General features: G+C 49.3%; 1 protein-coding gene across 2 annotated transcripts in view; it reads left to right on the top strand.

Moving 5' to 3' along the window:
- FBXO41 (F-box protein 41) overlaps window positions 1–27,154 on the top strand; it is a 199,284-nt gene that overhangs the window by 101,872 nt on the left and 70,258 nt on the right. For both annotated transcript variants that reach the window (XR_012226720.1, XM_073559915.1), the window contains exon 2: window positions 7,913–8,874. Coding sequence is in view for 1 of the 2 variants with exons in the window: in XM_073559915.1 (XP_073416016.1) it covers window positions 8,144–8,874 (731 nt within the window). In the remaining variant the exon portion in view is untranslated. The remainder of the gene's footprint in view (window positions 1–7,912; window positions 8,875–27,154) is intronic.

Raw genomic sequence — 27,154 nt, 5'->3', positions numbered from 1 at the left:
TTGTGTTTTCTAGGGAGTAGGTGGCGGACATTGCCTTCCTGGTCCTCCAGCCTCAGCCGCTGCCTTGATGGTGGGGGGCTGGGATCGCTGTGACAGGAGCCCCCTGTGGTGTCTACAGGGGGAGGGCAGAGACTTTCCGGCTGTCACACAGCATCTAGTCTCCCCGAATCCTCCGCCATCACCCTGCGCCCGCCACTCACTAAGCATTATCCCATAAACCGGTCCTGACACCCATAATATCTGACAAGACCCCGCCGGCCTCCTGCCCCCCCACATCCTCAGTCCTGGGATGGCACCTGCTCACACTCAGGCTTTATTCTGCAGTCCTCAGCCTTATCAGCAATGTGGTGGACCCAATCACCGTACATGCAAGTTACTAGCACACGATACAAAGACGGCGTCCGAGTAGTTTCCGTCACTTATCATGACAGTGGGCTCAGATCTATATATACGTCTGGATCACATGTATGTAGTGCGCTCTGCGCAGGCTCCAGGGCACAGCACGGCCCCAGAAGAAAATCCACAACAGTTCATGAATTGTAGTCAACAATATATAAATAGCGCTGTCATGTAGTGTCCTATTGTGACATCGGCGGCCGTACCCGCCGATGCCCCTTTAGCGGCGGTGCCCGCCGCAGCTTCCTCTCACCTGCCTCCCCCTGCTCGCGCGTCCTTCCGCGCTGCTTGCCGCTCTGCTGCGGGTAACCGCGCCGGCCTTAGGCCGCGCGCGCGCGTTCCTCCGGCCTCTGTTGGCAGGGGGCGTCGCTAGGGGAGGGTCTGTAGGGCGCACTTCCGGTCTCCGCATATATCAGGCGCCCGCTCCATTCTGAGGGCGCCTGATGATTGTTTGTGACTCGCAGCACCCATCGGCCTCACCTTTTTCAGTGTTCCCTGCCTATCCTTGTTGCTCCGTTGTCTGCCCTGTTCCTGGTCCTTGTCCGTCAGCCTGTCTCCTTCCGTGGTCCTCCCTGTACCTTTCCTGTAGTCTTCCTGCCATCACCTTCTGCCTTCCTCCCCGCTACTCCTGCTCTGTCTGCCAGTCCTCCGAGTCGTCCCTGCTGGCTCCGGCTGTCGCGGTTCCGCCCCCTGTGGTCCTGCCCCTAACGATCCCTGTACAGGGGTCGGTCTTCACCAGGTGCGCTCGGCCCAGGGGCTCCGGATCCGCGATCCAGGGGGTCCACTCTTGGACGTATTGCCAGAGGCGTCACAGTATCATCAGGCCATGGATCCCGCCGGTGCCGCTGCCACCACACAAAAGGAATTACTTTTCCTTCGTGAAAATCAGAGCCGGATAATGTCCTTTATGAAGTCTATGGACACCCGGTTGTCCGCCCTGCAGACCTCTGACCCCGGACACGCTCCCCTCTTAGTCAGCCTTCAGCAGGAGCTCGCGCAGCAGCGCGACACCCAATCCCACATCTTGGGTTACATGGCATCCGTGGATGACCGATTACAGGCCCTGCAATCCTCTGCTGCCGCTGCAACTTCCTCCCCGGATGTAGCCTCTACCCCGGCTCCCCGTCTGGGCAAACCCCCCAGGTACAGTGGAGATCCCAAGTTATGCCGGGGCTTTTTAAATCAATGCAGGCTACATTTTGAGCTTGCCCCCCTTCAGTACCCCACTGACCGCGCCAAGGTGGCGTTCGTTGTGTCCCATCTCGAGGGTGAGGCCCTGTCCTGGGTAAACCCCTTATGGGAGAGAGATGATCCCGTCGTGTTAAGCATACAGACCTTCTTAGAAACCTTTCGCAAGGTATTCGATGAACCGGGTCGCTTAGCGTCCTCCACTGAGGCCCTTTTTAACCTCCGCCAGGGTTCCCTCACAGTGGGGCAATATGCCATCCGCTTCCGGACCCTCGCTTCTGAGTTGGGGTGGAACAATGAGGCTCTGGTAGGAGCCTTTTGGAGAGGCCTCTCCAGTAAGATCAAGGATGAGCTTGCCGGGCGTGACACTCCCACCACTCTGGAGGACCTTATTTCGCTAGCCACTCGCATAGACCTCCGCTTTCAGGAGCGCGCTCGAGAGGCAGTCGGAGAGAGGAGGTCCTTTAGGCTGTATCAGGCCCCTGTCCCCCGTTTCCCGGTATCTCCCGTTAGCACCGCTCCTGAGCCTATGCAGGTCGATCGTGTCAGGCTGTCCGAGCAACGCCGCAGGGAGAGGATGACCAAGGGTCTCTGCCTGTACTGTGGGGGTGCCAACCATTTTGTGCGTACTTGTCCGGAGAAGCCAGAGAGATCGGGAAATGCCTCCACCTAGGTCAGGTAAGAGAGGACCCCCTAGGTGATCAAAATTCCTCTCTTCCCCTTACCCTTTCTGCTTTGCTAATTACAGGTCGGGGGCGTGGATCTGTGGAGGCGTATGTGGACTCGGGTGCTGCCGGTAATTTCATCCGCCAGGAGGAGGTTGATAAACTTCAGATTCCGGTGTTGGTATTGAAGAACCCTCGCGCTATTTCCTCCGTTGACGGTAAACCTTTACCCGGACTCATCACCATGGTTACCGCCGAAGTAGACCTTCAAATCGGAGCTCTCCACCTCGAGAAGATTGCCTTCTATGTCTTGCCACAACTAGCCCATGCTGTTCTCCTAGGGCTTCCCTGGCTCAGACGGCACGAGCCTGTGATTGACTGGCGCTCTGGGGAAGTTCTCCGTTGGGGGCACTCCTGCCAGGAGCACTGCCTACGGGCTCTCACGCGTCCCCGTCCATGCTTGAAGCCTGCCGACCTCCCGGGTCTACCCGCACCCTATCACACGTTTGCCGACGTGTTTAGCAAGAAGGAGGCGGATTCCTTACCCCCTCATCGCTCCTATGACTGCCCTATCGACCTAGTTCCTGGTGCCACTCCTCCCAGAGGGAGAACTTATCCTTTGTCCCCAGCAGAGACCTCGGCTATGTCGGAATATATACAGGAAAATCTGGCCAAGGGGTTCATCCGGAAGTCCTCGTCCCCTGCGGGCGCAGGCTTCTTCTTCGTCCGGAAGAAAGATGGGTCCCTGCGACCTTGTATTGATTACCGGGGCCTGAACAACATCACGGTTAAAAACCGGTACCCGCTCCCGCTGATTCCTGAACTCTTCGACCGGCTGAGGGGGGCCAGAATCTTCACGAAGTTGGATCTGCGGGGAGCTTACAACTTAGTCCGAATCCGAGCGGGGGACGAGTGGAAGACGGCCTTCAATACCCGGGACGGCCATTATGAATACTTGGTCATGCCGTTCGGTCTCTGCAATGCTCCAGCGGTGTTTCAGGAATTCGTAAATGAGGTGTTCCGAGACCTACTCTATTCCTGCGTGGTGGTGTATTTGGACGATATCCTCGTTTTCTCGACCGACCTCTCCTCCCATCGGAGAAGTGTACGCATGGTCCTGCAGCGCCTTCGAGAAAATCGTCTTTACGCCAAGATCGAGAAGTGCCTTTTTGAGCAAACAGCCTTACCCTTCTTGGGGTATATCATCACGGAGTCCGGTCTTAGGATGGATCCGGAGAAGCTGTCCGCGGTACTCCAGTGGCCTCGTCCAGTTGGCATAAAGGCCATCCAGCGTTTCCTCGGCTTCGCTAATTATTACCGGCAGTTTGTACCCCACTTCTCTACAGTCACCAAGCCCATTACGATCCTGACCCGTAAGGGGACGAAGCCTAACGTCTGGCCTTCTGAAGCCGAGGACGCCTTTCTGACCCTGAAGCGCTCGTTTGCCTCTGCTCCGATCTTACACCGTCCAGTGGCTAGTAGGCCCTTCATCCTGGAAGTTGACGCCTCCTCCACTGGAGCTGGGGCAGTTCTCTCCCAACAGGCTCCATCTGGACGTCTTGTCCCCTGCGGGTTCTTCTCCAAATCCTTTTCTCCCGCGGAGTGCAACTACTCCATTGGGGACCGGGAATTATTGGCCATTAAGATGGCGCTGGAGGAATGGCGATATCTGCTCGAGGGGGCAGTGCACCCCTTTACTATCTTCACGGACCACAAAAACCTGGCCTACTTGCAATCTGCCCAGAGACTCAACTCCAGACAAGCCAGGTGGGCTCTGTATTTTTCCCGTTTTGAGTTTAAGCTCCATTTCCGGCCCGGCAGTAAGAACATCAAAGCTGACGCGCTTTCCAGGTCTTTGCAGCCACCAGAGAAGGAGGAGGACCCATCTTATATCATCGAGCCGGCTAAAGTTATCTCCGTGGCCCCCGTGAGGTTCTCTGACCCTCCGCCTGGCAAGACCTTCGTTCCTCCAAACAAACGTCTGGAAGTACTGCGCTGGGGTCATTCTTCCAAGGTTGCTGGGCACGTTGGGATTAAGAAGACTCTTTTGCTTCTGTCCCGGTATTACTGGTGGTCCTCTCTCCACCAGGATGCAAAGGACTTTGTAGCCTCCTGCAGGACTTGTGCTCAGAACAAGATTCCAAGGACTCTGCCCTCCGGCCTCCTTCATCCGTTGCCTGTGCCAGAGGCTCCTTGGCAGCAAATCGCCATGGACTTCGTGACTGATCTGCCCCGCTCTGCAGGATGCACTACCATCTTGGTCGTCGCTGACCGCTTTTCCAAAATGGCCCATTTTATTCCCCTGGTCGGACTGCCATCTGCTCCAAAGTTGGCCGAAATCTTTATCCACCACGTGTTCCGGCTACATGGTCTCCCTCTGCGAATCGTGACCGATCGTGGGGTCCAGTTTACTTCCCGATTCTGGAGGGCCCTCTGTCGGCTCCTGGGCACGTCTCTCGACTTCTCCTCAGCGTATCATCCTCAAACCAACGGCCAAGTGGAACGGATTAACCAAATTCTGACCACCTACCTACGCCACTTTTCTAACGCCCATCAAGATAATTGGGTCTCTCTTCTTCCTTGGGCGGAATTCGCTCATAATAATCATTCCAGCGAATCAACGTCCAAGACACCGTTCTTTGTGGTAACTGGGCTAAATCCTGGGGTTCCATTGCCCTTTTCCGCATCATCCGGAGTTCCTGCAGCAGACACTCTCGCCAAGGAGTTTTCACAAATTTGGAAGGAGACCAGAGAGGCGCTCGAGCTGGCCAACGTCCGAATTAAGAGACACGCGGACAAAAGACGAAGGGATCTACCCCCGTACCAGCCCGGGGACAAAGTCTGGCTTTCTACCAAACATATCCGCCTGAAGGCCCCTGCTTACAAATTAAGTCCTCGGTACATCGGGCCTTTTGAAATACTTGGGCGCATTAACAAGGTAGCCTACAAATTGAGGTTGCCGGCGTCACTCCGGGTCCCTAACGCCTTCCATATCTCGCTCCTCAAACCTGTGGTCTTGAATCGGTTCCAACCAACCTCCATGTCTTCTCCCTCGCCCATTTGTTCTAACAATGTCTTTGAAGTAAAGGACATCCTGGCTATGAAAAGGGTCAAGGGTAAAACTCTTTTTCTTATCGACTGGAAGGGTTTTGGCCCAGAGGAGAGGTCCTGGGAGCCCCGAGAAAATGTCGATGCCCCCCTTATCATGAAAAGATTTCTGACCAGCCTCAGAAGGAGAGGGCATATGGGAGGGGGTACTGTGACATCGGCGGCCGTACCCGCCGATGCCCCTTTAGCGGCGGTGCCCGCCGCAGCTTCCTCTCACCTGCCTCCCCCTGCTCGCGCGTCCTTCCGCGCTGCTTGCCGCTCTGCTGCGGGTAACCGCGCCGGCCTTAGGCCGCGCGCGCGCGTTCCTCCGGCCTCTGTTGGCAGGGGGCGTCGCTAGGGGAGGGTCTGTAGGGCGCACTTCCGGTCTCCGCATATATCAGGCGCCCGCTCCATTCTGAGGGCGCCTGATGATTGTTTGTGACTCGCAGCACCCATCGGCCTCACCTTTTTCAGTGTTCCCTGCCTATCCTTGTTGCTCCGTTGTCTGCCCTGTTCCTGGTCCTTGTCCGTCAGCCTGTCTCCTTCCGTGGTCCTCCCTGTACCTTTCCTGTAGTCTTCCTGCCATCACCTTCTGCCTTCCTCCCCGCTACTCCTGCTCTGTCTGCCAGTCCTCCGAGTCGTCCCTGCTGGCTCCGGCTGTCGCGGTTCCGCCCCCTGTGGTCCTGCCCCTAACGATCCCTGTACAGGGGTCGGTCTTCACCAGGTGCGCTCGGCCCAGGGGCTCCGGATCCGCGATCCAGGGGGTCCACTCTTGGACGTATTGCCAGAGGCGTCACACCTATGTATAGTACCGCCATATACTGATACTGAAAACTACACACACCTAAAAAGAAACAGTACACATTGCTGCCATATAGTGACCAACCAATAATGCCACACATTACTAGATCATGGTATCTGCTGTGGTGTGTGACATCATCGTCCGCCATGATGTATGACATCATCGATCGTCCGCCGTGGTGTGTGAGGTCATCGTCCACTATGGTGTGTGACATCATCATCTGCCGTGGTGTGTGACCTCATCGTCCACTATGGTGTGTGACGTCATTATAAGCCGTGGTGTGTGAGGTCATTGTCCGCCGTGGCGTGTGACATAATTATACGTTGTGGTGTGTGACCTCATCGTCTGCTGTGGAGTGTGACATCATTATATGCCATGGTGTGTGAGGTCATCGTCCACCGTGGTGTGTGACGTCATTATACGCCATGGTGTGTGACCTCATCGTCCACTATGGTGTGTGACATTATACACCTTGGTGAGTGAGGTCATCGTCCACCGTGGTGTGTGACGTCATTATACGCCGTGGTGTGTGAGGTCATTGTCCGCCGTGGCGTGTGACATAATTATACGTTGTGGTGTGTGACCTCATCGTCCGTCGTGTTGTGTGACATCATTGTCACCTCATCATGACCTCACCGAACACTGCATTGTGTGGCGTCACCTGCTGCATTGTGTGATGTCATTGTCACACAATGTGACGTCACACAATGCTGCATTTTGCAATGTGATAGTCTGCCGTAGTGTGTGACCTCATTGTCATCTGTGGTGTGTGACCTCATCGTCCGCCGTGGTGTGTGAAGTCATTGTCAGTTAAGGTTTGTCCTTTGTGTGGCCTCGTTGTGATGTCATCATCTTCCATGATGTGTGATGTCATCGTCTTCCATGATGTGTGATGTCATCATCTTCCATGATGTGTGATGTCTTCATCTTCCATGATGTGTGATGTCTTCATCTTCCATGATGTGTGATGTCATCATCTTCCATGATGTGTGATGTCATCGTCTTCCATGATGTGTGATGTCATCATCTTCCATGATGTGTGATGTCTTCATCTTCCATGATGTGTGATGTCTTCATCTTCCATGATGTGTGATGTCTTCATCTTTCATGATGTGTGATGTCATCATCTTCCATGATGTGTGATGTCCTCATCTTCCATGATGTGTGATGTCATCATCTTCCATGATGTGTGATGTCCTCATCTTCCATGATGTGTGATGTCTTCATCTTCCATGATGTGTGATGTCTTCATCTTCCATGATGTGTGATGTCATCATCTTCCATGATGTGTGATGTCTTCATCTTCCATGATGTGTGATGTCATCATCTTCCATGATGTGTGATGTCCTCATCTTCCATGATGTGTGATGTCCTCATCTTCCATGATGTGTGATGTCCTCATCTTCCATGATGTGTGATGTCCTCATCTTCCATGATGTGTGATGTCATCATCTTCCATGATGTGTGATGTCTTCATCTTCCATGATGTGTGATGTCTTCATCTTCCATAATGTGTGATGTCTTCATCTTCCATGATGTGTGATGTCTTCACCTTCTGTGATGTGTAATGTCCTCATCTTCCATGATGTGTGATGTCTTCACCTTCTGTGATGTGTAATGTCAATTGTTTGTGCAACTTTGCATTGCGCAAAAATGTTGTGACATTTCGTTGCTTGGGGGGGGCTGTGGTCTGCAGGGCAGTTGCAGAAGTTTTCAGCGCTCTCCCGGTGCTCGGAGCAGACGTGTGACTTGTTTCCTCTCTCTCTCCCTACAGGCCGATGAGGCAGATCCGGTGTGGTTCGGGTGATCCTCTGACGTGACAGGTCCCTGGTGCCGTCGCTTCCATCGCTCTGACTACAGAGATGAGCTCTTCTTGGCCCAAACTGTTGAAGTCTTGCTCTCCCCGCTGTTGTGACCCATCAAGAGTCCCCGGTACACCATGACCCTCCGTGCCATCCTGCTCGGTTTAGGGCTGACGGACCAGCACCCTCTTCTGAGCTGAGGCATGGCCTCTTTGGATCTTCCCTATCGATGTCCAAGGTGCGGTGAGCATAAACGTTTCCAGAACCTGGACTCCCTGAAGTCCCACCTGGAATTCAGCCACACCTTCGAGACCCTCTATGTCTTAGCCAAGACCAACAGCATCTGTGGCGCCGTCTTCCCCCTGACCAGTGAGACTGCCTTGTTGACCCCTGCCCACCGTAGGGAGGTCTTTGAGAGCACGTCTTTCCAGGGCAAGGAGCAGAGGTTTACGCGGGAATTAGTCCAAGCCGAAGACTGCAGCCAAGCATCAACACATTTCACCCAAGAGCTTGAGATCCCACTAGGTGACATTTTTACCAAAACAACCATGGCATCCCACTCCCCTCCCCCGGCAGCGGTGGCAGCGGCTGCCGCGGCCTCTGCGGCTGTGGACGCCGCCTACGAGGAAGGTCTGGCCAGACTGAAAGTCAGGGCATTCGAGAAGCTGGAAGTAGACAAGCGCCTGGAAAAGCTGACCGAGGAGGTGGAGCAGAAAATCGCCACCCAAGTGGGACGACTGCAGGTGGAGCTGGAAAGGAAGAGCTCGGAGCTGGAGAATGCCAAGAAGGAGAGCGTACGGTTGGGGCTGGAGAAGCAGGAGCTGGAGGACCGGGCCTCCGAGCTGACCAGGCAGGTGGACGTCAGTGTGGAGATGCTGGCTTCCCTAAAACAGGACCTGGTGCAGAAAGAGCAGGAGCTGACCAAGAAGCAACAGTAAGTCCTCAAGTAAAGGGGTCCTCCAGTTTGCGGGAATATGGGGGTGTACGGGGCAACCACACACTCCAGAAAGGGTTCATATCCCAGATCCTGGTGGATGAGTGCACCCTAAATGTGTCACAGCTGAGGTTCTGTTACACTTGTATCCAACACAGACATTCCTGTGTGAGCTGAACCCATCAGCAGCAGAGCGCTCTCGCTGGCCCTGACAGTTTGTTACAGTGTGTCAGTTTGCACAGACTGGATACAATTCATACAAACCTTCAGCCATAAAATGTTTCTGACTATTCCCATTCACTGACAGCAAGCAATGTGATCTCAGGACAGCGAGGTGCATGCTGACAAATGGCGCTATTTACTGACAGAAAGCAGTGCGATCTCAGGACAGTGAGGTGCATGCTGACAAATGGCGCCATTCCTGGGCAGCAAGCAGTGTGATCTCAGGACAGCGAGGTGCATGCTGAGAAATGGCGCCATTCCTGGGCAGCAAGAAGTGTGATCTCAGGACAGCGAGGTGCATGCTGACAAATGGCGCCATTCCTGGGCAGCAAGAAGTGTGATCTCAGGACAGCGAGGTCCATGCTGACAAATGGCACCATTCCTGGGCAGCAAGAAGTGTGATCTCAGGACAGCGAGGTGCATGCTGAGAAATGGCGCCATTCCTGGACAGCAAGCAGTGTGATCTCAGGACAGCGAGGTACATGCTGACAAATGGCGCTATTCACTGACAGCAAGCAGTGTGATCTCAGGACAGCGAGGTGCATGCTGACAAATGGCGCCATTCCTGGGCAGCAAGCAGTGTGATCTCAGGACAGCGAGGTGCATGCTGACAAATGGCGCCATTCCTGGGCAGCAAGCAGTGTGACCTCAGGACAGCGAGGTGCATGCTGACAAATGGCGCCATTCCTGGGCAGCAAGAAGTGTGATCTCAGGACAGCGAGGTGCATGCTGACAAATGGCGCCATTCCTGGACAGCAAGCAGTGTGATCTCAGGACAGCGAGGTGCATGCTGACAAATGGCGCCATTCCTGGACAGCAAGCAGTGTGATCTCAGGACAGCGAGGTGCATGCTGACAAATGGCGCTATTCACTGACAGCAAGCAGTGTGATCTCAGGACAGCGAGGTGCATGCTGACAAATGGCGCCATTCCTGGACAGCAAGCAGTGTGATCTCAAGACAGCGAGGTGCATGCTGAGAAATGGTGCCATTCCTGGACAGCAAGCAGTGTGATCTCAGGACAGCGAGGTGCATGCTGACAAATGGCGCCATTCTTGGGCAGCAAGCAGTGTGATCTCAGGACAGCGAGGTGCATGCTGAGAAATGGCGCCATTCCTGGGCAGCAGGAAGTGTGATCTCAGGACAGCGAGGTGCATGCTGACAAATGGCGCCATTCCTGGGCAGCAAGCAGTGTGATCTCAGGACAGCGAGGTGCATGCTGAGAAATGGCGCCATTCCTGGGCAGCAGGAAGTGTGATCTCAGGACAGCGAGGTCCATGCTGACAAATGGCGCCATTCCTGGGCAGCAAGAAGTGTGATCTCAGGACAGCGAGGTGCATGCTGACAAATGGCGCCATTCCTGGGCAGCAAGCAGTGTGATCTCAGGACAGCGAGGTACATGCTGACAAATGGCGCCATTCCTGGGCAGCAAGCAGTGTGATCTCAGGACAGCGAGGTGCATGCTGACAAATGGCGCCATTCCTGGGCAGCAAGCAGTGTGATCTCAGGACAGCGAGGTGCATGCTGACAAATGGCGCCATTCCTGGGCAGCAAGCAGTGTGATCATGGCGCCATTCCTGGGCAGCAAGAAGTGTGATCTCAGGACAGCGAGGTGCATGCTGACAAATGGCGCCATTCCTGGACAGCAAGCAGTGTGATCTCAGGACAGCGAGGTGCATGCTGACAAATGGCGCCATTCCTGGACAGCAAGCAGTGTGATCTCAGGACAGCGAGGTGCATGCTGACAAATGGCGCTATTCATTGACAGCAAGCAGTGTGATCTCAGGACAGCGAGGTGCATGCTGACAAATGGCGCCATTCCTGGACAGCAAGCAGTGTGATCTCAGGACAGCGAGGTGCATGCTGACAAATGGCGCCATTCCTGGGCAGCAAGCAGTGTGATCTCAGGACAGCGAGGTCCATGCTGACAAATGGCGCCATTCCTGGGCAGCAAGAAGTGTGATCTCAGGACAGCGAGGTGCATGCTGACAAATGGCGCCATTCCTGGGCAGCAAGCAGTGTGATCTCAGGACAGCGAGGTACATGCTGACAAATGGCGCCATTCCTGGGCAGCAAGCAGTGTGATCTCAGGACAGCGAGGTGCATGCTGACAAATGGCGCCATTCCTGGGCAGCAAGCAGTGTGATCTCAGGACAGCGAGGTGCATGCTGACAAATGGCGCCATTCCTGGGCAGCAAGCAGTGTGATCATGGCGCCATTCCTGGGCAGCAAGAAGTGTGATCTCAGGACAGCGAGGTGCATGCTGACAAATGGCGCCATTCCTGGACAGCAAGCAGTGTGATCTCAGGACAGCGAGGTGCATGCTGACAAATGGCGCCATTCCTGGACAGCAAGCAGTGTGATCTCAGGACAGCGAGGTGCATGCTGACAAATGGCGCTATTCATTGACAGCAAGCAGTGTGATCTCAGGACAGCGAGGTGCATGCTGACAAATGGCGCCATTCCTGGGCAGCAAGCAGTGTGATCTCAGGACAGCGAGGTGCATGCTGACAAATGGCGCCATTCCTGGGCAGCAAGCAGTGTGATCATGGCGCCATTCCTGGGCAGCAAGAAGTGTGATCTCAGGACAGCGAGGTGCATGCTGACAAATGGCGCCATTCCTGGACAGCAAGCAGTGTGATCTCAGGACAGCGAGGTGCATGCTGACAAATGGCGCCATTCCTGGACAGCAAGCAGTGTGATCTCAGGACAGCGAGGTGCATGCTGACAAATGGCGCTATTCATTGACAGCAAGCAGTGTGATCTCAGGACAGCGAGGTGCATGCTGACAAATGGCGCCATTCCTGGACAGCAAGCAGTGTGATCTCAGGACAGCGAGGTGCATGCTGACAAATGGCGCCATTCCTGGACAGCAAGCAGTGTGATCTCAGGACAGCGGGGTGCATGCTGACACATGGCGCTATTCACTGACAGCAAGCAGTGTGATCTCAGGACAGCGAGGTGCATGCTGACAAATGGCGCCATTCCTGGACAGCAAGCAGTGTGATCTCAGGACAGCGAGGTGCATGCTGACAAATGGCGCCATTCCTGGACAGCAAGCAGTGTGATCTCAGGACAGCGAGGTGCATGCTGACAAATGGCGCCATTCCTGGACAGCAAGCAGTGTGATCTCAGGACAGCGAGGTGCATGCTGACAAATGGCGCTATTCATTGACAGCAAGCAGTGTGATCTCAGGACAGCGAGGTGCATGCTGACAAATGGCGCCATTCCTGGACAGCAAGCAGTGTGATCTCAGGACAGCGAGGTGCATGCTGACAAATGGCGCCATTCCTGGACAGCAAGCAGTGTGATCTCAGGACAGCGGGGTGCATGCTGACACATGGCGCTATTCACTGACAGCAAGCAGTGTGATCTCAGGACAGCGAGGTGCATGCTGACAAATGGCGCCATTCCTGGACAGCAAGCAGTGTGATCTCAGGACAGCGAGGTGCATGCTGACAAATGGCGCCATTCCTGGACAGCAAGCAGTGTGATCTCAGGACAGCGGGGTGCATGCTGACACATGGCGCTATTCACTGACAGCAAGCAGCGCTTCTGACATTGATGACACATGTATTTATTCTTGACCTTGTAGTCTTGCGGCACGTCATGACGCCGGCCTGATAACGACCGTATTACCGTAGTAACGCCAATTATCAGTCACAAATATCAGTGGAATATTTCCTAAAGATAATTGCTCTAATCATAGAACAGTAAGTGACTGTATATTGGGAGTTAATCAGAGACCCCCGTGTCAGTGGCGGCCGGCGGCACCACCGTGTGGGCCAAGGACAATGGCGGCCTCTACGCAGCACTCCTGCAGAAGAGCAGTGAGCACACCATTGTAATACCCAGCATCAGATACAAGAGAGACCACGAGTCAATAATAAATAGCTAATTAGTGATATATAGAAATACCGACTGCTATATAGTAACAAGCCGGGGCGGAGCGCACACCGTGCAAGAACCACAGGACAGAATAGTCAGATATCGGGGACACAAGTGCGTGAGCAAGTGAAAGACTGCTAACAAAAAACAACTGGACAGTAAGTAAAGGGCGACGATAAGAAAACAGCGTGTACCCCTGACGAAGAGACCTGGTTGGCGACACATGTTGGGCTCAGGCTCCATATTGCCAGTTCAGCCTCTGGGGTTTTCAGTATAGGCATTTATTCATCTATTCTGCCTGGGTGAGCACCGTTATTCAGTGCCGCTTCTGTCTACAAAACCTCAGCGCCAGCCACACAGGTAATGCCCCCTGCAGTCCTATGTAACGCCACAGGAAACAGCAATGCCACCTGCAGTCCTATGCAGAACCACAAGTAATACAGGAATGTCACCTGCAGTCCTATGTAACACCACAGGGAACACAGCAATGCCACCTGCAGTCCTATGCACAACCACAAGTAATACAGGAATGTCACCTGCAGTCCTATGTAACACCACAGGGAACACAGCAATGCCACCTGCAGTCCTATGCAGGACCACAAGTAATACAGGAATGTCAAATGTAGTCCTATGTAACGCCACAGGGAACACAGCAAGGTCACCTGCAGTCCTATGTAACACCACAGGGAACACAGCAATGCCACCTGCAGTCCTATGCAGAACCACAAGTAATACAGGAATGTCACCTGCAGTCCTATGTAACGCCACAGGGAACACAGCAATGCCACCTGCAGTCCTATGCACAACCACAAGTAATACAGGAATGTCACCTGCAGTCCTATGTGACGCCACAGGGAACACAGCAATGCCACCTGCAGTCCTACGCAGGACCACAAGTAATACAGGAATGTCAAATGTAGTCCTATGTAACGCCACAGGGAACACAGCAAGGTCACCTGCAGTCCTATGTAACACCACAGGGAACAGCAATTTAATCTGCAGTCCTTTGCAGGACCACAAGTAATGCAGGAATGTCCCATGCAGTCCTATGTAACACCACAGGGAACACAGCAATGTCACCTGCAGTCCTATGTAACAGAGCAATTTCACCTGCAGTCCTATGTAACACCATAAGTAACCGAACAATGGCATCTGCAGTCCTAATTAACACAGATGTCACCCGCAGGCCTATGTAACGCAGCGATGTCTCCCGCAGTCCTATGTAACGCCACAGGGAAAACAGCAATGTCACCCGCAGTCCTATGTAACACAACAATGTAATCTGCAGTCCTATGTAACACTACAAGTAACACAATTTCACCTGCAGTTCTCTGTAACACCACAAGTAACAGCAACGTCACCTTCAGACCTATGTAACACCATAAGTAACCAAACTATGGCATCTGCAGTCCTAAGTAACGTAGTGACATCACCTGCAGACCTATGTAACGCAGCAATGTTACCCGCAGTCCTATGTATCACAGTAATGTCACCCGCAGTCCTAGTTAACACCACAGGGAACACAGCAATGTCACCTTCAGTCCTATGTAACACAGCAATGAGACCCGGCAGACCTGTGTAACACCACACGTAACACAGCAATATCACCTGCAGTCCTATGTAAAACAGCAACACAGCAATGCCCCCTGCAGTCCTATGTAAGACCACAGGGAACACATCAATGTCACCTGCAGTCCTATGTAACACCACAAGTAACACAATGGCATCTTCAGTCCTAAGTAACACAGTGATGTCACCCACAGGCCTATGTAACACAGCAATGTCACCTGCAGTCCTATGTAACACAGCGATGTCACCCACAGTCCTAGTTAACACAAGCAACACAATGTCACCTGCAGTCCTATGTAAGACAGCAACATGACAATATCACTCGCAGTCCTATGTAACACCACAAGTAACACAGCAGTCACCCGCAGTCCTAGTTAAAACAAGTAACACAATCTTACCTGCAGTCCTATGTAAGACAGCAACACGGCAATATCACTCGCAGTCCTATGTAACACAGCAATGTCACCTGCAGTCCTATGTAACACAGTGATATCACCTGTATCCTGTGTACACAGTCCGTAGTAGTGAGCTGTGAATGCAGCAGAGCAGCTGTTGTGCAGAATTGCACCTTTTCTCAGATCTTCCAATATTAACCCTTCATTACTTCATGCCCCTGTATAGAAAGTGTGGGAAAGCGGGAAAGATCTGGGGGGCTGTGTACCTGACTGCACCTAAGGCCGGAGTCACACACAACGTATAAAAATGCGGTCCGTTTGACACGGACGAGAATCGCAGAAATGTTCCCTGAACAGTGATCCGTATGCAATGCGAGGATCTAAGCATCCGTGTGAGAGCCGCGTGGCATCTGCACTGCGAGATTTTCAATAAGACACCTATCCATTATTAATCCACTAGTCTGAAAGGGTTAAAAAAAAACCACACATTAAGAATAAAGTATTTTAATGAAATAAATAAACACAGTTTTTTCCATCTTTTTTACACTCTGAATCCAATTGAAGCCATCGTTCTGTAAAAAAAATCCAAAATAAAAAAGCAACAATATCCCATGCCTGTCCGCCGTACAGTCAAGTCCCACGCCGCAATCCATCTGAAGACAGTAAATAGCTTACAAGTGGGAGCGGTGCTAATGCGACCGGCCCGGCTGTAAACCACGGAGGAATCACCGAGAAGCTGCCTGCGCAGCCTCCCCGCCTGACCAGAGATGAACTGATTAGCATGGGAAAGTTTCTGAACATTTTCCCACGCTGTCAGTTCACCGCAGGTCAGGCGGGGAGTCTGCGCAGCCTCAGTGATTACCTCTGACGTCACTTAGGCTGCGCTGACCCCCCACCTGACCTGCGGATAAATGGATAAAATGTGTGTTTATTTATTTCATTAAAAGTCTTTTTTCTTAATGTGTGAGTGGTTTTTTTTTAACCCTTTCAGACTAGTGGATTAATAATGGAGAGTTTTATTGACACCTCTCCATTATTAACCAGGCTTAATGTCACCTTACAATAGCAAGGTGACATTAACCCCTTATTACCCCATATGCCACCCGCTACAGGGCAATGTGAAGAGAGCGGGTAAGTGCCGAGAGTGTGCAAAGCAGTAATCAAAGCAAAAGGTGGCGACTCTGATGAACCTAGAATAGAAGACACATTTTCAGTTGTCTCACACTTTTTTGGTAATTCTATAATTCCACATGTGGTAATTCATAGTTTTGATGCCTTCAGAGGGAATCTACAATTTTCATAGTCATGAAAATAAAGAGAACTCTTTGAATGAGAAGGTGTGTCCAAACTTCTGGTCTGTACTGTACATATGTGTGTGTCAATGATATATACATGTTGGATTGTGAATGCAGCCCTCTTCTCCCACTCTTGGCACACTAACACCGCAGAAGAAATGCTGGTCTAGGGGGGTCAGACTCCCTGCAGGAATGCTCGGGCCTGACACCCATTATGTGGGGGTGCACCATCTCGCTGGAGAGACTCCGGGAACGTGCCATCTTCAGAGCATAAAGAGGGCGACACACCATCATGGAGCAATGTCAGAGATCCGGTGGCATTGAGGTTTCCATTGATGGAGAATGGCCCCACTATTTTGCACCCCATATACCTCACCATACCATCAATTATGGGGGTCAGGTCCGAGCGTTCCTACACGGACAGTTTCCTGGAAAGTGGATTGGTTGTCGTGGGCCAGGGGAATGGCCGCCAAGGTCTCCCAATCTGACCCCCTTAGACTTCTACCTTTGGGGTCATCTGAAGGCAATGGTCTATGCTGTGAAGATACGAGATGTGCAGCGTCTGTAACAACGGATCCCGGAAGCCTGTGCTAGCATTTCCTCTGCGGTGTCGGTATCCATGTGTCAGGAGCGGGAGAAGAGGGTTGTATCAACAATCCTACACAATGGGCCGCACTATGAACACAATTTATAAGTCGTCATAAACTTGTACATAACTCATGAAAGAACAAAGTTACGTTAAAACCAAGCACACCATTGGTTTTCTTGTGAAATTCTCAATAAGTTTGATGGGTCACATGACCCTCTTCCGATTGGAAAAAAATAAAGTTGGATCCAAAATGGCCCCTATCCTGAAAAGTTTCCCCCTCCCATATAGTAATGTGCCACAAACAGGGAGTTGATATCACCAACCATTCCCATTTTATTTAGGTGTATCCATATGAATGGCCCAACCTGTAGCTATATACTGCTCAAAAAAAATAAAAGGAGCACCATGCCATTTGTAACAGGCTGTTTGTGTTCCCTTTATTTCTTTGAGCAGTATATATATATATATATATACCTGTACTATGTGCATACATGTATTCTCTGTATTCTTTATTAACCTGTCAGTGTGATGTTACTGTATCGCGCACTGAATTGCCGGCTTGTGGTAGAGGACACCGGTGCGTGCTTCTCACAAGTCGCACTGATGCTCCGTCTATAATGCGTTTTTTTCTGGCCCCCATAGACTTGCATTGGCGAGTCTCAGGCGTAAGACGCAGCATGCTGCAGTCTCAGCACGTGTAATACGGGAGCTGCCCCATAGATTAACATTGGTCCGAGTGCTGTGTGATTTTTTCTCACATAGCACTCGTCCGTATTTCTCTCTAGTGTGACTCCGGCCTAACGGTGCGACGCAGCAAGAAATGTGAGGCCGAAACTCCTCACCGGGGGGTCATCATGTCAGTGCCCATATGATATACGGCAGCCTCCATATAATATACTGCAGTCTCCATGTAATATACAGCAGTCTCTATATAATATATAGCAGTCTCCATATAATATATGTATGACAGTCTCCATGTAATATACAGCAGTCTCTATATAATATATAGCAGTCTCCATATAATATACGGCAGCCTCCATATAATATATGTATGGCAGCCTCCATGTAATATACGGCAGTCTCTATATAATATATAGCAGTGTACATATAATATACAGCAGTGTACATATAATATACAGCAGCCTCCATATAATAGATGACAGTCTCCATGTAATATACAGCAGTCTCTATATAATATATAGCAGTCTCCATATAATATATAGCAGTCTCCATATAATATATGTATGACAGTCTCCATGTAATATACAGCAGTCTCTATATAATATATAGCAGTCTCCATATAATATACGGCAGCCTCCATATAATATATGTATGGCAGCCTCCATGTAATATACGGCAGTCTCTATATAATATATAGCAGTCTCCATATAATATATGTATGACAGTCTCCATGTAATATACAGCAGTCTCTATATAATATATAGCAGTCTCCATATAATATACGGCAGCCTCCATATAATATATGTATGGCAGCCTCCATGTAATATACGGCAGTCTCTATATAATATATAGCAGTGTACATATAATATACAGCAGTGTACATATAATATACAGCAGCCTCCATATAATAGATGACAGTCTCCATGTAATATACAGCAGTCTATATAATATATAGCAGTCTCCATATAATATACGGCAGCCTCCATATAATATATGTATGACAGTCTCCATGTAATATACAGCAGTCTCTATATAATATATAGCAGTGTACATATAATATGCAGCAGTGTACATATAATATACAGCAATGTACATATAATATACGGCAACCTTCATATAATATACGGCAATGCACATATAATATACAGCAGCCTCCATACAATATACAGCAGTCTCCATAAAATATGCGGCAGTGTACATATAATATACGGCAGTGTACATATAATATACGGCAGCCTCCATGGAATATACGGCAGCGTACATACAATATACAGCAGCCTCCACATAATATACGGCAGTGTAATATACGGCAGTGTACATATAATATACAGCAGCCTCCATATAATATACCGCAGTCTCCATATAATATACGGCAGTCTCCATATAATATACGGCAGTGTACATATAATATACGACAGCCTCCATGTAATATACAGCAGCCTCCACATAATATACGGCAGTGTAATATACGGCAGTGTACATATAATATACGGCAGCCTCCATATAATATACGGCAGTCTCCATATAATATACAGCAGCCTCCATGTAATATACGGCAGTGTACATATAATATACGGCAGCCTACATATAATATACAGCAGCCTCCATATAATATACAGCAGTGTACATATAATATACGGCAGCCTACATATAATATACGGCAGCTCCCATACAATATACTGCAGCCTCCATACAATATACGGCAGCCTTCATATAATATACGGCAGCCTACATATAATATACGGCAGCTTCCATACAATATACAGCAGCCTCCATACAATATACGGCAGCCTCCATACAATATACGGCAGCCTCCATATAATATACAGCAGTCTCCATATAATGTACGGCAGTCTCCATATAATATATGGCAGTCTCCATATAATATACGGTAGTGTACATATAATATTCGGCAGCCTCCATATAATATACGGCAGTCTCCATATAATATACAGTAGTGTACATATAATATACGTCAGTGTTCATATAATATACGGCAGTGTACATATAATATACGGCAGCCTCCATATAATATACGGCAGTCTCCATATAATATACAGTAGTGTACATATAATATACGGCAGTGTACATATATACGGCAGTCTCCATATAATATACAGTAGTGTAAATATAATATACGGCAGCCTCCATATAATATACGGCAGTCTCCATATAATATACGGCAGTCTCCATATAATATACGGCAGTGTACATATAATATACGGCAGCCTCCATATAATATACGGCAGCCTTCATATAATATACGGCAGTCTCCATATAATATACAGTAGTCCCAATATAATATACGGCAGTGTACATATAATATACGGCTGTCTCCATATAATATACGGCAGCCTCCATATAATATACGGCAGTGTACATACTGTATAATATACGGCAGTGTACATATAATATACGGCAGTGTACATATATACAACCACATGACGGCAGTCTCCATATAATATACGGCAGTCTCCATATAATATACAGGAGTGTAAATATAATATACGGCAGTGTACATATAATATATGGCAGCCTCCATATAATATACGTCAGTCTCCATATAATATACGGCAGTGTACATATAATATACGGCAGCCTCCATATAATATACGGCAGTGTACATATAATATACGGCAGTCTCCATATAATATACGGCAGTCTCCATATAATATACGGCAGTCTCCATATAATATACAGCAGTGTACATATAATATACGGCAGCCTCCATATAATATACGGCAGTGTACATATAATATACGGCAGTCTCCATATAATATACGGCAGCCTCCATATAATATACGGCAGTGTACATATAATATACGGCAGTGTACATATATACAACCACATGACGGCAGTCTCCATATAATATACGGCAGTCTCCATATAATATACAGGAGTGTAAATATAATATACGGCAGCGTACATATAATATATGGCAGCCTCCACATAATATACGGCAGCCTCCATATAATATACGGCAGCCTCCATATAATATACTGCAGTCTCCATATAATATACGGCAGTGTACATATAATATACGGCTGTCTCCATATAATATACGACAGCCTCCATATAATATACGGCAGTGTACATATAATATACGGCAGTGTACATATATACAACCACATGACGGCAGTCTCCATATAATATACGGCAGTCTCCATATAATATACAGGAGTGTAAATATAATATACGGCAGCGTACATATAATATATGGCAGCCTTCATATAATATACGTCAGTCTCCATATAATATACGGCAGTGTACATATAATATACGGCAGCCTCCATATAATATACGGCAGTCTCCATATAATATACGGCAGCCTCCATATAATATACAGCAGTGTACATATAATATACGGCAGCCTCCATGTAATATACGGCAGTGTACATATAATATACAAAGAACACCGTGAGCACAACTCAAGATGCTGCTAAGGTTAGGTTCCCAAACCGTTAATGCAACAAATATGAACCTAGCACTCAACTTACGGCAGTGTACATATAATATACGGCAGTGTACATATATACAACCACATGACGGCTGTCTCCATATAATATACAGGAGTGTAAATATAATATACGGCAGCGTACATATAATATATGGCAGCCTCCATATAATATACGTCAGTCTCCATATAATATACGGCAGTGTACATATAATATACGGCAGCCTCCATATAATATACGGCAGTGTACATATAATATACGGCAGTCTCCATATAATATACGGCAGCCTCCATATAATATACGGCAGTGTACATATAATATACGGCAGTCTCCATATAGTATACGGCAGTGTACATATAATATACGGCAGCCTCCATATAATATACGGCAGTGTACATATAATATACGACAGTCTCCATATGATATACGGCAGTCTCCATATAATATACGGCAGCCTCCATATAATATACGGCAGTGTACATATAATATACGGCAGTCTCCATATAATATACGGCAGTGTACATATAATATACGGCAGCCTCCATATAATATATGGCAGTGTACATATAGTATACGGCAGTCTCCATATAATATACGGCAGTGTACATATAATATACGGCAGTCTCCATATGATATACGGCAGTCTCCATATAATATACGGCAGTGTACATATTATATACGGCAGCCTCCATATAATATACGGAAGTGTACATATAATATACGGCAGTCTCCATATGATATACGGCAGTCTCCATATAATATACGGCAGTGTACATATAATATACGGCAGTCTCCATATAATATACGGCAGTCTCCATATAATATACGGCAGTGTACATATAATATACGGCAGCCTCCATATGATATACGGCAGTCTCCATATAATATACGGCAGTGTACATATAATATACGGCAGTCTCCATATAATATACGGCAGTCTCCATATAATATACAGCAGTCTCCATATAATATACGGCAGTCTCCATATAATATACGGCAGTCTCCATATAATATACGGCAGTGTACATATAATATACGGTAGCCGCCATATAATATACGGCAGTGTACATATAATATACGGCAGCTTCCATATAATATACGGCAGTGTACATATAATATACGCCAGCCTCCATATAATGTACGGCAGTGTACATATAATATACAGCAGTCTCCATATAATATACGGCATTGTACATATAATATACGGCAGTGTACATATAATATATGGCAGTCTCCATATAATATACGGCAGTGTACATATAATATACGGCAGCCTCCATATAATATACGGCAGTGTACATATAATATACGGCAGTCTCCATATGATATACGGCAGTCTCCATATAATATACGGCAGCCTCCATATAATATACGGCAGTGTACATATAATATTCGGCAGTCTCCATATAATATACGGCAGTGTACATATAATATACGGCAGTCTCCATATAATATACGGCAGCCTCCATATAATATACGGCAGTGTACATATAATATACGGCAGTCTCCATATAATATACGGCAGTGTACATATGTTATACGGCAATGCACATATAATATATGGCAGTCTCCATATGATATACGGCAGTCTCCATATAATATACGGCAGCCTCCATATAATATACGGCAGTGTACATATAATATACGGCAGTCTCCATATAATATACGGCAGTGTACATATGTTATACGGCAATGCACATATAATATATGGCAGTCTCCATATGATATACGGCAGTCTCCATATAATATACGGCAGCCTCCATATAATATACGGCAGTGTACATATAATATACGGCAGTCTCCATATAATATACGGCAGTGTACTTATATTATACGGCAATTCACATATAATATATGGCAGTCTCCATATAATATACGGCAGTGTACATATAATATACGGCAGTCTCCATATAATATACGGCAGTGTACATATTATATACGGCAGTGTACATATAATATACGGCAGCCTCCATATAATATACGGAAGTGTACATATAATATACGGCAGTCTCCATATGATATACGGCAGTCTCCATATAATATACGGCAGTGTACATATAATATACGGCAGTCTCCATATAATATACGGCAGTCTCCATATAATATACGGCAGTGTACATATAATATACGGCAGCCTCCATATGATATACGGCAGTCTCCATATAATATACGGCAGTGTACATATAATATACGGCAGTCTCCATATAATATACGGCAGTCTCCATATAATATACAGCAGTCTCCATATAATATACGGCAGTCTCCATATAATATACGGCAGTCTCCATATAATATACGGCAGTGTACATATAATATACGGCAGTGTACATATAATATACGGTAGCCGCCATATAATATACGGCAGTGTACATATTGTGACGAACAGCCCACGGCCGTTCGTCCACTTACGGGCGACGACTAACGGGGGTCCCGCTGCCACCAAAACGCGACGGACAGCGGACCCTGTGTCACCACTATGTCACAGTCCCACCACTGACACGGGTGTATCAGCGGACGGAGGGGCGTGACACAATGCCGGCACACGGCTATCACAGGCGCAGTGGGGCTTATCTTAGCTATCCCAACACTGGCACCATGTGACCAAAAATATCCAGCAAGCTAATCTCGCTCTACAATTTGCCGCAGGGGGAGTTTAATTTGGATGCCCCACCACTGCTATCAATCTTCCAAGTACTGCGGGGATTTATGTATATCCCACTTTCTCAGTTCCACTTTGGAACTCGCAGCTCTCCGGCGCCCCCCCTTACCCTCAGGTCAGTCAGGGAACTGCACCTAGGATAATTAGTCGCCGGACGGGCTGCCTGTTGTGAACCGGCAATTAGGCTTCTGCAGTAAGGGAATTATCAATGCTGTGGCTGAAGCCCCTTACTCAGCAATATAAGACCCTTCTAGACTGCCAGCAAGCCGTAATAGCCGTACACAACGCGCTGCCACCAGTCACGGTTACTTAATTCACAGTGTTAAATTAAGAGGGTCCGTGGCAAACCCCTTGAATTAGTAGCGATTATCTATCAAAGGCGTATAGTTCGATTCTTAGAGCATGGAGACAGATCTAAATAATTTCATTTATTTTCCGAAAGAGGACAGTGATTACAGATAAAAGTTGCTATAAAATTGAGACATAAAATATGTACAGTACAGGTATAAAATAAAAGTGGAGAAAACAAAGAGATTACACTCACAGTTCCATATTGTTCCTTAGGCAGACCATGCGGCTTTAAGGGAGGAGGAGCCACACGTCTCCATTCATCTGGAGTTCTTGTCAGCACGGACTCTGCAGCTGTTCTGAGCTGGTTTGCCCAGGAAATGCCTTATAGACTTTCCTATGTGACATCACGGAGAGGTGCATTCTGGGTTGATCCCACATCTCTTATCCAAGTTATGTTTTGGCTACAAAACTTAGATTAGCTATAACTTTATGGGAGAAGCTGGTATGGACTCATCAGTGGTATCATGTTTCCCAGCGTAATGAGCCCATCAAGAAAACATCAAACATCTATGCGATATGACCGTCCATTTGGGCGCAAATCATATCTCATGTTCTGGGCAGGGTGGAACTTCGAAAGAGACACGGTATCGAAGCTGGGACCGCTCAGGTTACAAAAATATGATTTTCATATCTCTACTGGGTATGGTTTTCGTAATATGACTTTTATGTTTCCCATATACCGGCATACAGCCTGTGTTTTTCCGAACAAAGGGATCCCTTCCCCCTGCTCTTCGAGAGGAAGTTGGTTTAAGGTTTCAGAGCTAGCCCAGGCAGGGGGGCACTGGTCAGTGTGTGAGTGAGCCATGGGCGAAAAGAGGAGGGGGGAAGGTGCTGCATGAGCTGACAGCCTGCATTGGCATAGAGGGCTGGATTTTTCTGGAAAGTTACAACAGAAAACATCATATTTTGTAGACAAAACCCCATACCTCACAGACATTGTACATCACACCTCCCCCCTTAAGAGGGCGCTAAGGAGGCATTACCTCTCGGTAATCGGCCATGCGCACCTCAGCGGGTTCGCCCCGGCGGGACAACCCATCGGCATTGCCGTTTTCGCTGCCCTTCCTGTGTTTTACAGTGAAGTCGTACTGTTGAAGGGCAAGGCTCCAGCGGAGCAACCTTCCATTGGTTCCGGACACTGTGTGCAACCAGCTCAGAGGGTTGTGGTCGGTTACCACCGTGAAGGCGCGCCCATACAGGTAGGGCTGCAAACGCTGCAGTGCCCACACCATGGCCAGACACTCCTTCTCGATGGTCGAGTATGCCACTTCCCTCGGCAAAAGTTTCCGGCTCAGGTACAACACGGGGTGCTCTTGGTCCCCCGAGTCGACCTGGCTAAGCACAGCACCGAGGCCAAACTCGCTGGCGTCGGTCTGTACCAGAAACGGGCGACTGCTGTCGACTGCTCTCAACACTGGAGAGTTGCACAGGGCTGCTTTCAAAGCTTGGAAAGCCGCCTCACAGTCATCTGTCCAGTTGACTGTTTGGGGTAGCCTCTGCTTGGTGAGGTCAGTCAAGGGTTTGGCAAGGGCGCTATAGTCCTGTACGAACCGCCTATAGTACCCTGCAGTGCCCAAGAAGGACTTCACCTGTTTCTTGGTCCTGGGGGTGGGCCAGGACACGATTGCGTCCACTTTTCCTGGCTCCGGACTCATGGAACCCCCGCCTACCCGGTGCCCCAGGTAGTGGACCTTGTGCATGCCTATCTGGCACTTCCCCGGCTTGATGGTCAGGCCTGCCTGGTGAAGACGCTTGAGCACCTCCTGGAGGTGCTGAAGGTGTTCCTCCCAGGTGGAACTGAAGACGGCAATATCGTCTAAGTACGCCACTGCGTACTCCTCCAGTCCCCGAAGCAGGTGGTTGACCATCCGCTGGAAAGTGGCAGGGGCATTCTTCATGCCGAAGGGCATGACCGTGGACTCGTACAGTCCAAAGGGGGTGATAAAGGCGGATTTCTCCTGCGCCTCAGGGCTCAGGGGAATCTGCCAGTATCCCCGACTCAAATCCATGATGGATATGTAGTTGGCGTTTGTCAACCGCTCGAGCAGATCCTCGATGCGCGGCATCGGGTGGGCATCAGAGGTTGTGATGGCGTTGAGCCCCCTGTAGTCCACGCAGAACCGGGTGGTTCGATCCTTTTTAGGAACGAGGACTACAGGTGAAGCCCACGCACCTTTTGACCGTCGAATCACTCCCAGCCTTAACATCTCATCGACCTCTCGGCGCATGACTTGTTGCACCGTTTCAGAGATCCGATAAGGTGTTCGCCGTAATGGGGCATGATTCCCGGTGTCCACCTCATGAACCGCTAACTCCGTCCTCCCAGGACGGTTGGTGAACACGGGCCGGAAGAGTTCCAGGGTGGCCATCAACTGCAACCGCTGGGACACGGTGAGCGAACCACTTATCTCCATGTCCTCAATGGACCCATTGGCCTTGGCCTGGGCCAGCATGTCCAGGAGGGAATCTTCCTCCCCATCCTCTGGCAGATTGCAGACCGGTAGGACGCAAGCTTCACGTTCGTAGTGCGCCTTCAGCATGTTGACGTGAAAGGCCTTGCGCCTACCCCGAGCATGGTCAAGCGTGACCACGTAGGTGACCGGGTTGAGCTGTTGGTGGACGACGTATGGGCCTTCCCAGGCTGCCTGAAGCTTATCCGTTGGTACCGGGACCAACACCCACACCTTTTGACCCACCTGGTAGGTCCGCTCCCGGGCGTTCTGGTCGTACCAGCGCTTCTGGTCAGCCTGAGCCTGCGTCATGTTGTCATGCACCAACTGCGTCAAGGTCTGCATCTTGTCACGGAAGCGCATGACATAATCCACGATGGACACTTCTGTGGGGTTTGGCTCATCTTCCCAGGATTCTCTTATCAACCCAAGGGGTCCCCGGACTCGCCTGCCATACAGGAGCTCGAAGGGGGAGAACCCGGTCGAGGCCTGCGGAACTTCTCTGTAAGCGAACAGCAGGTGTGGGAGGTACCGCTCCCAGTCGCGCCCTTGGGTCTCAACCAGTATGCGGAGCATCTGTTTGAGGGTACCGTTGAAGCGTTCACACAAACCATTAGTCTGTGGGTGATACGGACTCGATACCAGGTGCGTCACCTGCATTTTCTCACAGAGAGCCTCCATTAGGCGAGACATGAATTGGGGCCCTTGATCGGTAAGCATCTCCCTG

This window comes from Dendrobates tinctorius, unplaced genomic scaffold (assembly GCF_039654945.1).
Source record: "Dendrobates tinctorius isolate UK_male_01 unplaced genomic scaffold, ASM3965494v1 ptg000282l, whole genome shotgun sequence".
In the NCBI taxonomy this organism is placed as follows: domain Eukaryota; kingdom Metazoa; phylum Chordata; class Amphibia; order Anura; family Dendrobatidae; genus Dendrobates; species Dendrobates tinctorius.
Note: the sequence above shows the minus strand (reverse complement) of the source record. Positions and strands in the feature narration are given on the sequence as shown.